The 13439-nt window shown below is 38.6% G+C and overlaps 1 protein-coding gene across 14 annotated transcripts in view; it reads left to right on the top strand.

Moving 5' to 3' along the window:
* The window catches only part of MAST4 (microtubule associated serine/threonine kinase family member 4), a 296506-nt gene that overhangs the window by 272460 nt on the left and 10607 nt on the right, over nucleotides 1-13439 (top strand). For all 14 annotated transcript variants that reach the window (XM_048079537.2, XM_048079538.2, XM_048079540.2 and 11 more), the window contains 7 exons: nucleotides 1392-1493; nucleotides 4669-4791; nucleotides 5034-5146; nucleotides 7094-7221; nucleotides 7316-7548; nucleotides 9304-9504; nucleotides 12339-12568. In XM_048079537.2, coding sequence (XP_047935494.2) covers nucleotides 1392-1493; nucleotides 4669-4791; nucleotides 5034-5146; nucleotides 7094-7221; nucleotides 7316-7548; nucleotides 9304-9504; nucleotides 12339-12568 — 1130 coding nt within the window. The remainder of the gene's footprint in view (nucleotides 1-1391; nucleotides 1494-4668; nucleotides 4792-5033; nucleotides 5147-7093; nucleotides 7222-7315; nucleotides 7549-9303; nucleotides 9505-12338; nucleotides 12569-13439) is intronic.

Genomic DNA, 13439 nt, shown 5'->3' on the forward strand with positions numbered 1-13439 from the left:
CTTCCTGAAATCATTCCTACTGTGAACATCTGCAAGAGAACTGTTTCCTTGGATAAGTTTCCTGTGCTAAAATATATGGTCCCGTTGTATTCAACTGAAAAAGCCATGTTACAGAACCCAAACCATAGCACAGAGTTTTGTTCCAGTTTCTGTTGGTGAAGTCTGCATTCAACTTGACAATCTACTTGTTTTAGCCCCCTCATCTTAGCTTCTTTCTTCTTTATTATGGTTTGTCTTTCCTCCCCTCAAGTTTTATGAGTAAGTGGTGGGAAGCTTCAGTGTAAACTAGGTATCTAAAATGGTAGGGTTTAAAAATAAACCTCCAGAAATGGGTTACATTTCATGCCTTTTTATTTCAGTACCTTTCTTTAAATTCCAAAATGCAAAGGTGAAACTCCTGTGTAAATTCTGATCATTATGTCTTCAATGGAGACCATTTTAAAGGAAAAAATCTAGGTCATATAATTACAACACAATCTTTAACAGCCTTCTCTGTTTTCTGAGGTCCTAGTATTCTGTTTCTCTGTTACTGAAATCCTTGTACCTTCCAAGAAACTTTTGCAGGGTTTTGTCTAAACCTGCAATATATTACACTTGTAGATGCAGCTTCTGCTAAAAATCAGATGAGAATAGCTGTGTAAGCTGTCATAAAGTTCACGTTGATCTTGAAACTGGCACTGTTTTCCACTGTTTAATTTAAATCAGGGTTTGGCAGAATTTTTATTCAGCACTACCTAGATGTTGCACGGTCTAATATTGTGACTGGTGGATTTAAGTGCAACTTCCTAAGAAGTACAAAAGGCTTAATAATGTGAAAATCAGAAGAGCGAGTTTTTTCCTCTCAAGCATGAGAGACTTGGAAAAAAGCTACATTGGCATGGATCTCTCCAGAGCAGAGGCCAATACCTCAGCCCTTAGTCATGGGAGTAATGACTTTAGTGAATGTCTAGCGTTAGAGAACTACAGATGTAAGCAGTGACTCCTGGGTCAAGTCAGCTGCGTCCATCTTATCAGCAATTTCCATTGAACAGAACTAAAATTTAAACCATGATGATTTGGCAGGGAAATGGGGGGACATTGGGGAAAAAGGACAACATACAAGCCTGATGGAATTTTGCAATACTTTTCCTCGAGCCAAGCATTGCTGTATTTTGCTGTTAAACACTGTTTTGGGTTAAAGGATACTTCTGACGAAAATGGGAGCATAAAAATAAGTTTATTAAATCTGTGTAGAGAATACTAAAATCAGAAGTAATTGGTATGCAACAGAGCAATTTGGAAAAGTCTTAACTCTGACTTTACTGTTAGATTACAATGCTAGCTTTAGATAGCTTTTTCTGAATGTTGGGATCAGAATTAAATAATAAGAAACAACTGTCTTTTTTTGCTAGATGAAATCAACTGGCCTGAAAAGGATGAAGCACCACCTCCAGACGCTCAGGATCTCATTACCCTGTTGCTCAGGCAGAATCCTTTGGAAAGACTGGGAACAGGTTAGGAGAACTACTAAAAGTTTTGTTAGTGTCCTAGAAATATATTCACCACTGGAGCTTTTGTTCACTTTTTTGGGGGGGGCGGGGGTGGAGATGGGAGGTCTGGGAAACATTTGTCGGGGCAAGTAACATGACAAGCTGTTATGGCAGGGGTTAATTTACAGATTCAAACCAGTAATAAGACCTTAAACAGATGATGACTGTCCTTTTGTGGTGTTTACATGTAGTCATTTATTCTTCTTTCACTTGAATTAGTAAAACAGAAACCTCTCAAACATCCAGTTAGGCATAGGATGGGATTACTTCATGAATGCAGTATTAAATAACTGTACACAAAAATAGAGAAGGGGAAGACGTATACAACTGATGCCCACTGTTTCAGAAGTATCTTTACCTGGCAAATTGGTTCCTCCAGGCGTTAATCAGAAATGACTGTCTGAAAGGTCCTATCATTCTCATTCAGCACTATTATATTGCGTGAAAAAGAATGGAATCAGAAGCATGAATGTTAAGGAAATAACTGGGTATTAGTGAGAATACAAACTGCCAGCTTACTCTGCTGTGGTTATTCAGTGCCGCGCTCATCCCATATCAAGTGAAGAACCTTGCATGTTGTATCCAGCATAGAGAGCCTGTACTGGCTAAGCAACGCACTGTGTGTCTATGTAAGAGAGTTTATAGGTTTGTTGATGCAGCAGGATTTACATGGGAATTCGGGTGAGATGCAGTAATGAATATTACATGTTATTTTTAAAGTGTTAGTGTATGGGACCCCTAGTCACTGACTACCATCCCACTGGGCAAAGCAAGTAAACAGAGCAAAAAAAGGCCTTCTGCACAAAAGAGACTGAATATAAACTATAGTCTTACTTGTAGTGAGTATTGTACTCCAGGAATATAAATACACTGGGACACTAAGGAAACCAAGTGGAAGGTTGAGTCAACATAACTACTTAGAAAATTCCTGGCAAAACTGAGTCCAGCAGTTAGAGTGTGATGCATATTTTTAAAGCTAAACAACAACAACAAAAAAAAGGAGAGCTTAGGGAATCAGTTTATAACTGTCCTTACCACAGCCATTCAGGGGGAACATGAGTATAGCCTAGACCCCAAGTACTGTTGACATGGTCTCAAACTACAGGTCTTCTTTTTGGAAGTGGTGTAGTGACAGAAATGACTGAACTACATGTCTCTTGCTCCCTGAGTACATGGCATCTGTATGAACAGCCCTTAGCCTTCCCGGTAGCTGATGGTCTGGAGTAAGTGGCATGCTGTAAAGCTTGTTCTTCTCTCTTGCCCCAGTGTTGAACAAAGTAAGAATGAGGGGAGGTATGATGTCCAAGATGGTTTCTCCACTTGCTTCATCTACTGCAGAAGGCACCGCTATCGAAGGCAAAATGAAAAGCCAGGGCTAGTTCTGTTCCCTTGTTTTAAATATATATGTTTTATATATTTTTTTATTTATATATATTTTTATATATTTTTTTTTAATTTTATATATATATATTATATTTAAATATGTATTTTATATATATGTATTTATATATATTTTACATACATATATATATTTAAACATATAACACAAAATACCTTTCTGGCATTTTCATTGTTTCATTGCCAGGATGCTCTTATCTGGTCCATTTAGCATTAAAGCAGGACTGTCAACCTGTGAGAGGCTGGATCACAAGTAAATTGGAAATTCTGCCTCTGTTTTGCTGCAGCTGGATGAGAAAGTGAATTGGCTAGAATGAGGCTGGCTTAAGTACCGTAATGGTCAGTGCAGTTACATGGAGCATCTGTTTAGTTTGTTTAGGGGCTGATTTCTTCTGACAGTTTGTAGTCTCTCAAGAGCTGGCAGTCTAAAGAAGAGAGTTCTGCAGTCATTCTTTGAAGCACAAAGGAGTGTTTAGAAACCACAACAAAGTTTTTTTAAGTGTCAGTAGCAACTCACAGAAATGGAGGCTGCAACATGGCTGGTCCCATGGGGGCACTGGAAAATAACATGGTTTATCCCAGGCTCCACCATGCATTTCAAATGACAGCCCTATCTGTTTAATAAGTATTAGCTAGCTGCATAATACTCCATGAAAACGGTAATTGTGTATTTGCTCAGGAGACCTGAGTGGCAGAGTCAAGTTGAAAGAAGAGAGACAGATACTGTACTCTTCTGAAGAAGGAAAATGACAAAAAAAAAATCTCTTCGGGTCTTAAGTGTCTGATATCTAGTCAAGAATTACACCATTTGCTTTAACATCCCATTACTGTGTTCAGAAAAATTATCGCTCCTTGACTAGTTACTTATGATTAGATATGATTTTGGTTTCCTTTGGGAAGATTTGGCTTTCATGATTTTTTTTCCCTGCTGCAGTCAGAAAATCAAAACCCAACCTAGAAATCTTAGCACTGACTTAGAGGTCAGTGCTGGAGAATTCATGCTTTTTCCATGGCTCTGTTCTGACTTAACATTCACCTACCGACGTTTATGCTGCATATCAAGTTGGAGTAGCTCTTGTGCCGTAGCAAATACGTTCAGTTTTCAGAATTAAATCTATGTTTATTAAAACATCTCCCCCCATTTCCCCAGGTATTTTCAGTGTGTTAATGTGTTATTGTTTATTGTTATTTCAGTATTTTGCATTTTTACAGCTGTTGTCTGTTAATTTGAAACTAATGTAGTTGTTTAACACATTATAAAAAGTAGGCAGTAATCTATAATGAGGTAAATTATACATTATTTCCTATAGAATTGCTTATTACTGTCCTAAAAGAAAAGGAGTTCCTAATCAGCAATGATGTTTACACTGAGCAACAATTAAGAATCATTCTTTATTACTTTATAACTTGTAATTACTTCATAACTCATGTAATGCACATGTTTACATTTTTATTTCAGACTAATGTGTGGCCAATGCATAATTAGTCTGGCCAGAAAAATAAAGATGTTAAAAGGGGGAAGAATAAGAAAAAGCAATGCCAACCCTGATGAAAAATGGCAACAAGGAGGTGCTCTGACAGGTTTAGGTGATACTAGTGAGAAAGGGTAGTAGAAGTTCATACCTCCAGTGATGACTGTGCCTTTCCATGCTAACTTGGATTTTTTTGACCAGGGATTTAGTTGAGTTAATGTCAGTGGATTTGTTGTCATTTGCTCAGTGTTTTTCTCTGGCTCCCCCAGGTGGTGCATATGAAGTAAAGCAGCATCAGTTCTTCAGGAGCCTTGACTGGAATAGTCTGCTGAGGCAGAAAGCAGAATTTATTCCACAGTTGGAGTCTGAAGATGACACAAGTTATTTTGATAGTAGGTATTATATTGCATTAAAAAAATCAATTAACACCTTGTTGAAATAATCACTGTCTTTGATTGTGTATTTGCTTAATGTTTTGAAAATTTCCTTTGCCAGAACTCTGGCAGCTGTGCAATTTAGGTGGTGGTATGACATTTCAGGAGAACTAATAGTGTAATTGTGCTTTCAGTTAATAATAAAGCTTATTACCCTTTTCTACTTGCCAATTCAAATAATTTATTATACTTGTCTGTAGCTCGTTCTGAAAAATACCACCATATGGAAACTGAGGAAGAAGATGATACAAATGATGAAGATTTTAATTTGGAGATAAGACAGTTTTCTTCATGTTCACACAGATTTTCTAAAGTAAGTAAAAATTGCTATAATGTTAATACGTATTATATGCATAAATGTTTTGCTGCTTTTCTAAAGTTTAGAAATGTTAGATATGAAAGAGGTGTACAGGGTGTTCGTGTACAATGTTTCTTGAAACATTAACTGAAATTTGAGTGAGAATGAAACAAGTACCATGAGTACCAAAAACATGAAAATATTGTACAAGAAAATTATTTCTTGAATCCTTAAGTAGTAGAAAATGAAATAAATAGTTTGATATTTTCTGTAGAAAATGCATGTGGGTTTTCTTTATGCATAGTTTGAATGTTGCTCCAGTTGTATCTTGCAGATGATGGCATAACAAAGATTACAGTACTAGCCTATAGTAGTGGTGAGCTTAAGTGACAATAAACTGTAAAGAAGAAGCAAAATAGTGGTCAGCATGTGATTTGGTCAAAAAAAAAAAAAAGTGGATTTGAGTGAGTGATTTGAATGCTGTGAATTGAAGACAAAGCTGAGTGTCTGGAGGGGAAGAGATGAGAGCTAATTATTGCTGGGCAAGGAATGCAGAGTGAACATACTTAGGTAATAGCGTAGATGAAAAATAGGCAGGAGATAATGGATTAAGAAGCAGAATGCCTAATGAGCATGCTTTTAATAGTAGGCAGCAGTGACTTTCAAAAGCTTTCTATTAATGAGCAGTTTGTTTAACATGTTTTAGGAACTATTTAAAGGTATTTTGAAAATGTGCGTTTGTTTGTATCTTGTTTGTTATGGCTTATGCTTTAATTAACTGGTATATTTTGTAGTGGCTCTGCAGTACCACTTATGTATTGTATCTGTGATAGCATGGAGGAGCAGAGGCGGGAGTTGTAGATACAGTTATTTTCTATGTAAACTATTTTCACTTGGTGGCATGTTTCAAATTCAGATATTAGTAAATGATTCAGTCTTTTTGAAGATACCTTGGACAAGATAACTTGGCTCTTTGGAGATAACTTCAACAAGAGGCAGTGGGAGCCAACTGAAACACAAGAAGTTCAGTCCGAACCTAAGGAAGCATTTTTTTTACTGTGAGTGTGACAGAGCACTGGCATAGGTTGCCCAGAGAGGTTGTGGAGTCTCTCTCCTTGGAGATTTTCAAAAGCTGCCTGGACATGGTCCTGGGTAACCTGCTCTAGGTGTCCTAGCTTGAGCAGGGGTGTTGGACCAGGTGGCCTCCAGAAATCCGTTCCAACCATTATTTGATTCTGGGATTTTGTGAGCTTCTACCCTCTTGAAAGCTCTGTTCCACAATAATGATTTAGTAAGTTAATGTCATTATGTCACTGTGTCCCTAGCTGCAACTGCCAAGCTGTAGAATATACAGCTAACAATTTCTATATGCTGTTTGTCAGCTAAGCAAACAGACTTCTGAAATGTTAAGAATTTACTTTTTCTAAATCCTTTAGCCAAGTAATTTATTCTTTACTTCTGAGTCTTAAATTCTTAAGAATTTATTCTTTAATTCTGAGATGCATTTGTCTGCTTTCCACATCTGACTGGTAGATACGTAGTTTCCTAGGGGTAGGGTTTTTTTTCTTTTGTGATTTTATGGTTATGAGTAAATTCAGCATTTGCATTGATCCTGTGACCTGGAGACCCCAAGGCAATGGGTTTTGTTTGTAGTCTTGTGGTTCACACAGTGAAATGCAGAGAAAGCTGATGAATTTGTAATGAGAAGAGATACTATTCGTGACCCTGTATATGGAGCCAAGAAAGCAAAACATTTTAAGAACAGAAAGTATAGAAATATAAGAAGGCTCAAGAATTTTGAAGTTTACACTGTGAAATACTGTATAAGCATTTAGAACATGCAGAGTACCACTTGAAATAAACTTGCTTTCCTGAATATCTTTTTACATCAAATGTCAGTGATGAGGACTTTTCTATATGTTTGTGTGTGGTTTGTTTATTTGTTTATTTCTTCTGTAACAGGTTTTTAGTAGCATAGACCGAGTCACTCAAACACAAGGTGAAGAAAAGGAAGATGCAGGAGACAAAACAAAGAGTGTAACATTGCCTTCAGTGGAATCTTTAAGCTGGAGTTCAGAATATTCTGAAATGTAAGTAGAAGGAAGTGGTCCGCCTCCTGCTAGTCGGCTAGCAAGCCACCTCATCTCAGTTAACTGCATGAGAGTTTGCTTATTTTTATTGCAGACAACAAATATCTACATCCACCTCCTCGGACACTGAGAGTAGCAGGCAGCGACATAGTTCTGGTTTGCTGCCAAAGCTGGCCATATCAGCTGAAGGAGAACAGGATGATTCTAACTGCTTAGTGGGGCCCCGGGAAGAACAGGAAAAGCCTCCGTTAGTGAGCGAGGAAACAGTGCAAGATGAACCTGAAGTAACCACTCCAGCAAGTACCATTAGCAGCTCCACACTATCAGGTAATTCAGGGTGGGTCTCTTCACTGATGACATTAGAAACGGTTGAGAGTCGTCTTTGTTTTGCACTTATATTCATGGATTTAGAAATCCTGCATTTCAGTACTGCTTAAACGAAAGTATCTCAAGAGGGCTCTGGTTTGGAGAGAATGAGTCATAGGTCCCTTAAGCACATAAAGCACTATTTTTATACCTTCCCATGCATAGGTTGGTGATTTTTTGATTGATCATCCTGGAGTCTTTCCAGCTGATCTGTATAGCTATTTTCTAACACTCTGTGCTGCACTGTTACATGTTTTTAATTAAAACTTTTCAGTGATGTATATTTGTTTCAGAATTGGCAGGGTTGCCTTTGGTTTGTAGAAATTGGTTTGTAGGGTTGCCCTCGGTTTGTAGTTGTCTCATTTGAAATCTAGGAAGAAGCGTAATAAACCCTTAATTAATATATCTCCTTTATGCATCCCTTTCCCAACACAAACATTTGAATGGGTTGCAGAAAGATCCAGGGCCCTACTATCTTGCTTGTTTTGTACTTTCAGAGGAGAGTTCCATGTATCTGTGGGAAAAACTGATACTTAACACAGATCTAGGCTTGTATCAGTCTCACATTTGACCCTATGTAGTTTCCAGTTACCTCCTCTCCACATCTACAGTTTTGTACCTCAATAAGTTATCTCAAGATAACCCTTGTATTACGTATCCTTTCTATTCCTATACCCATGATTTCCTGTGTTGTCTGTATTTTCTTCCCTTCCACCCCCCATTTCTGGGAAAACATCCTCAAGCCCATCCAGCTGTATAGCCATTTCCATCTTCTTCTCTTGTCCAAAATCTTGAGTGTGCTTTCTAAGCTGGGCTCACTCCCCTCCTCAATGTTACGTTGATGGAGTTAAGCACAGCAGTCACAGATGTTAACTCAAATTGCTTCTTGCTCTTTCATAACTTATTGATCACACTTAAGAATAATTTCATTTTTTTTTCTGTGGTGGTGCATTAGTAACAGGATATTCTGTGATCTTGAAGAAAAACTAAGTATTAGTTTTGTTCACAGGTCAGAGACTTAACTCTTCTTGCTTGTTTCATAAGGTCACACAACTTTACTATGGCATCTTTGAAGAAATCTTTCACAGGTTATTCACTTGGTGTAGGGTCTTCCTGTTTTTTTTGTTTGTTTGTTTTTAATTGCTTGAAATTCTGTTGTCCTTAACTGAGCATTGTGGAAAATCATTACCTATGATAGACTAACACCGTTGTGGTTGTATATTGAGATTTGTGGTGCTAGTTATCTTCCTCCTTGTGGAAGTGATAGAAGAACACTCAAAGAATAAAAGCCGGAGATAGTAATTAAAAATTTCACTATAATTAGTGTTTTTAATGATTTTGAAGTTGTTAAGCTGGCAACTTATGTAGGATTGGAAGCTCTCATTTACTTTAGGTGAAGTTCACATGAAAAATAATTGTATTAATCATAAACTTAATCATTAAGTTCTTCAAGGTGAGCATTGCATAATGAGCTACCAAACTTGCTTCTGCTTTTGTCTACATTTTGCTTTAGTCAGTGACTACACAACGTTGTAGTCACTGTTGCATCAGTTCATTCAGTTAACCTCTATGCGTATCTGAAAGAATTACTCAGATTTCTGAAGCATTGTTCTATGGACATATAGACAGAAGGAAAAATTACCACCTCACAACAGTACAGTTTTTCCTCCTTGACCCCCATTTTTTCCTCAATATGTTTATTCCTTCTTTGTACAGTTGGTAGTTTTTCAGAACACTTAGATCAGATAAATGGAAGAAGTGAGAGTGTGGACAGCACAGATAACTCCTCAAAACAACCCAGTGAAGTTGCATCTCATGTGGCTCGTCAGCGATTAGAAAGCACAGAGAAAAAGAAGATCTCTGGAAAAGTCACGAAGTCCCTTTCTGCAAGTGCTTTGTCCCTCATGATTCCAGGAGGTAGAGATAAATCTGTTGATTTGAAATGTTGTGATTTGTTCATACTGCATGGTTTATAATGTAAATGTAAGATTTTGGAGAATCCAGAATGAATTCCATGTCAAGTTTTGTTTTTCCTTTTCTCATTATAATAATGGTCTAATCTAGTCAGACAGTTACAGTGGTCAGACCACACCCGAGAGACCACCTCTGACAAGCAGACTGTAGCTTAGTGGTAGCTACTTTGGTTTTGACCACATGTGTGTGCAGCAGGATGCAGACTTCAGTCCTGGTCCATCCTGCAGTATGGTTGTAGCTTAAATTCTGAGCAGCTTGCTATGTACAGCTCCATTAATAACTGCTTTTCGGTTACAGCAGCATGTTTGGCGTGGCTAGTTTTCTCCCATCTCCTGTAAGGAAAAGTGATAAAACAGAACAAAGTGTCCCCGAAGTGGAAATAGCCAATAAGCTCCTTTTTCTATTACATTGGCTTGCATGGAGTGATCAACGTGTGAAGCCAGAAATACTGCTATACATAAGTGGAAGTGTAGTAGCAGTAGTATTAAGTGTTTCCAGATGAAGCACTGAGACTTCATATTGTAGTGGTTCAGAATCAAAGTCCAAATTTCCCAAACTAAGTGATTTTTTTCAAAAGTGGGATTACGCATTAACTTCATACACTGGCCATATGCTGCCTTTAGACCTTAGGTGTAATATTTTAGTATCTGCTGGTGTGATAATGCAGCCCCACTCTGCTTCATGTGTTCGTGCTTCATGCGTTGAGTCCACAGCCTGGCGGAGAATTTTATGCAGGGCTGTAGGCTTTGGTTCTGACCGGCAGAGGTGGAGAGAGCTGATATTGTACCTCTAAGTTGTAAAGCACATGTGCCTTATGCTGTCTGTAATACCTTGGTGAGCAGATGCAGTGCTATTGTCCATGAATCTCAGAGAATTTTAAGAGGTGAAAGGACTGTCTGAGCACTATTAGTGCAAGAATTTCTGATTCACCTCATGATGTTTTCTACCCTTCTTCACCATACAATTTAAAAAACAGCATAGGCTTCCTGTGTAATATCTGTGATAAGCACCAACTAACCATGAGAATTTTTAATGAGATAAGTCAAGAGGAAGTTTTAAAGTCACAATTATAGAGGAATATTTTGCCTCTGCTTCAGTGCGTACAACCCATTGCCCATGAAAAGAATGATTAGCATTTCTGTGATGCTGTCTGAATGTGAATGATCATTCTCACAGAATGCATGTGAGAGATGAAGATGTCTTTATTTTTACAATGGGAAAGATAGTGACTGTGTGTTTAGCCTATGTAGGATATTTTCAATTCTGAAAGCATTGTGGCCAAGAAGCAGTCTGGGCTTGTTCTTTGTATAGACTGTTTCTTTCAAATAATCTCTCTGTCCCATAAGTCACAGGTGTTTTTCTGGTATGTCCCTATAGCACTTAGTACCATTTTTGTTTTTTTCTGCTTGCAGAAGGTCTATAGGGCATGCTAATTATTCAGGTTAGCTATCACAAGAGCATGGTACACATGCAGGCAATCTACACAGACAAGCAACACTCAGTCATTTATCAGTTTGTGTTCTATTGATTCTTTTCACAGCTGTCAAAAATTGCTGTGTTCAGAGATAGTATAGTCTGAATTACTGTGTTTATTAACTGAAGGTTTCTTTCAGTTTGATCTCAGCATTCTATGAAATCTGAACTTAGCTTTGGCTACACGTAGGAATGTTCTTGTCACGTTCATATCAAGCAAAATCTCATATATTACTTAATACCTCCCAAAAAACCCACCTTATTCACATTCATCAATAAAATAAACTACAACAACAGATGGCCAGTGTCACTGATCATGTGGCTGAGAGTCACAGGATGTGTCCCACACTATAGAGAGAAATAGATGAGGGGATCTGGGAATGTTTCGGAACCAGAGGTGGTGACAGTTACAGCCCACTCTGGGTTTGGCTGGTAGTGGGAATTCAGCGTTAACCCAGTGATAGCTATCTGTTGGAGCCTTTGGTGACTCAGATTCAGGGAGTCAGTATACTCAGTAGTGCCTTTGTTGACAAAGCCTATCTGCCCTCACATGACATTGCTTGGCACAGCAGCCAAACCTGGAATGTTTCTGGGCTGCATTCCTTTCAAGAGCTGTCATCTTGTTATAGTCACCAGAGTATTTTTTTTAATGCTGCAGCAATTGTGTTTACATTTGCGCAAGTGTGAGCACAGTGTGCTTTCAAAACAATAAAATAAAATGAAGCCATAATTGATATTGTTGTAAGAAGGTCTTGCGGTCTTAACTATCAGAATGTAGGAATGGAGATTTGGTACAAGCATTGTGAGTTACTGTCCATGTTCCAACTAGATACTGTGGTTTAATTATAGTAGTGTTTTTAGATATGTGACTGAAACCAGAATACAAACACTTTCTTTAAAACTGCTGGTTGATCTGACAGGCGGTTTTGGGTGTACTCATGATAGCATCTGCTCCCAAAGTGATGTTCTTTTCACATGTATTTATAAGGAAGAGGAATGAGGACTGTTCTTTCAGAGTTAGCAATGAGTGTTTCATATCTAAAAGGAAAAAAACAGCCTACATCTAGCAAGTTAATGTTAGCATTAAGAAATCAGGGTTATGCTATGGGGGAATTCAATTTATTTCTCAAATTGGGTTTGTTGGTCAAGCTTCAAATTCACTAAGCTTCATGCGCAGTGAGGAGAATCTTTATGCAAACACAATGAAATAATTTGTCACAAAGGTGTCATTAAACACACGCCCAGTTTTGTGTGTGTGTTTGTGTGTGCTCAGAATGTATTCTTATAGGCACTTTTTCTTCCAGATGTGTTTGGTGTTTCTCCTCTGGGAAGTCCTATGTCACCTCATTCACTATCATCTGATCCTTCGTCCTCCCGTGACTCCTCTCCCAGTCGTGATTCTTCAATTGCTGCTTCAAGTCCTCATCAGCCAATAGTAATTCACAGTTCAGGAAAAAAGTATGGCTTCACCATCCGAGCGATCAGGGTTTACGTGGGTGACAGTGATATCTACACTGTGCACCATATTGTTTGGGTAAGCTAAATCTTTTTCTTACATATAGCCAGAGAAAACTAGTGATATATTTCCTTTTGATCTTTTGTGTACATTGTATTTGCTTTTTGACAGCTACTGTGTAAAATGTAATCTTGTGCTGAATAGTTATCTTGGAATGAAATTTGTGCCTGTGCACAAGGCCAGTGCTGGCAGCAGGGACGATTAAACCCATGTAATACACATCTTTGACAGGAGTAGTACCTGCGTATGACCACAGAACCATAGAATGGTTTGGATTGGAAGGGACCTTAAAGATCACCCCATTCCAACACCCTGCCGTGGGCAGGGACACCTCCCACCAGCCTGGCCTTGCACACCACCTCCAGGAACGGGGCGTCCACAGCTTCTCTGGGCAGCGTGTTCCAATGCCTCACCAGCCTCTGAATAAAGAATTTCCCCGAACATCTAATCTAATCTTCCCTCTTTTAGTTTAAAACCATTTCCCCTTGTCCTATCTCTACACTCCCTGACAAAGAGTCCCTCCCCTGCATTTCTCTAGGCCCCCTTTAGATACTGGAAGGCTGCTGTAAGGTCTCCCCAGAGCCTTCTCTTCCCCAGGCTGAGCAACCCCAACTCCCTCAGCCTGTCCTCATAGGAGAGGTGCTCCAGCCCTCTGATCATCTTTGTGGCCCCTCTCTAGACCTGCTACAACAGGTCCATGTCCTGGACCTGGGGCCCAAGCCTGATGCTGATTAACAACATGGGTCAATTTCATTTTTAGCAAATTTGGCACTTGTAAAAAGGGTACTGTGGCTTAGAAAATGAAAGGGTTGGTGCAGCCCCTTTTTGACTGGGGGCAGAGTCTGCAAAACTAAGAAACTGTAAACAGAAAATTTTGAAATATACATCA

This window comes from Anser cygnoides, chromosome Z, assembly GCF_040182565.1.
Source record: "Anser cygnoides isolate HZ-2024a breed goose chromosome Z, Taihu_goose_T2T_genome, whole genome shotgun sequence".
Taxonomy (NCBI): Eukaryota; Metazoa; Chordata; class Aves; order Anseriformes; family Anatidae; genus Anser; species Anser cygnoides.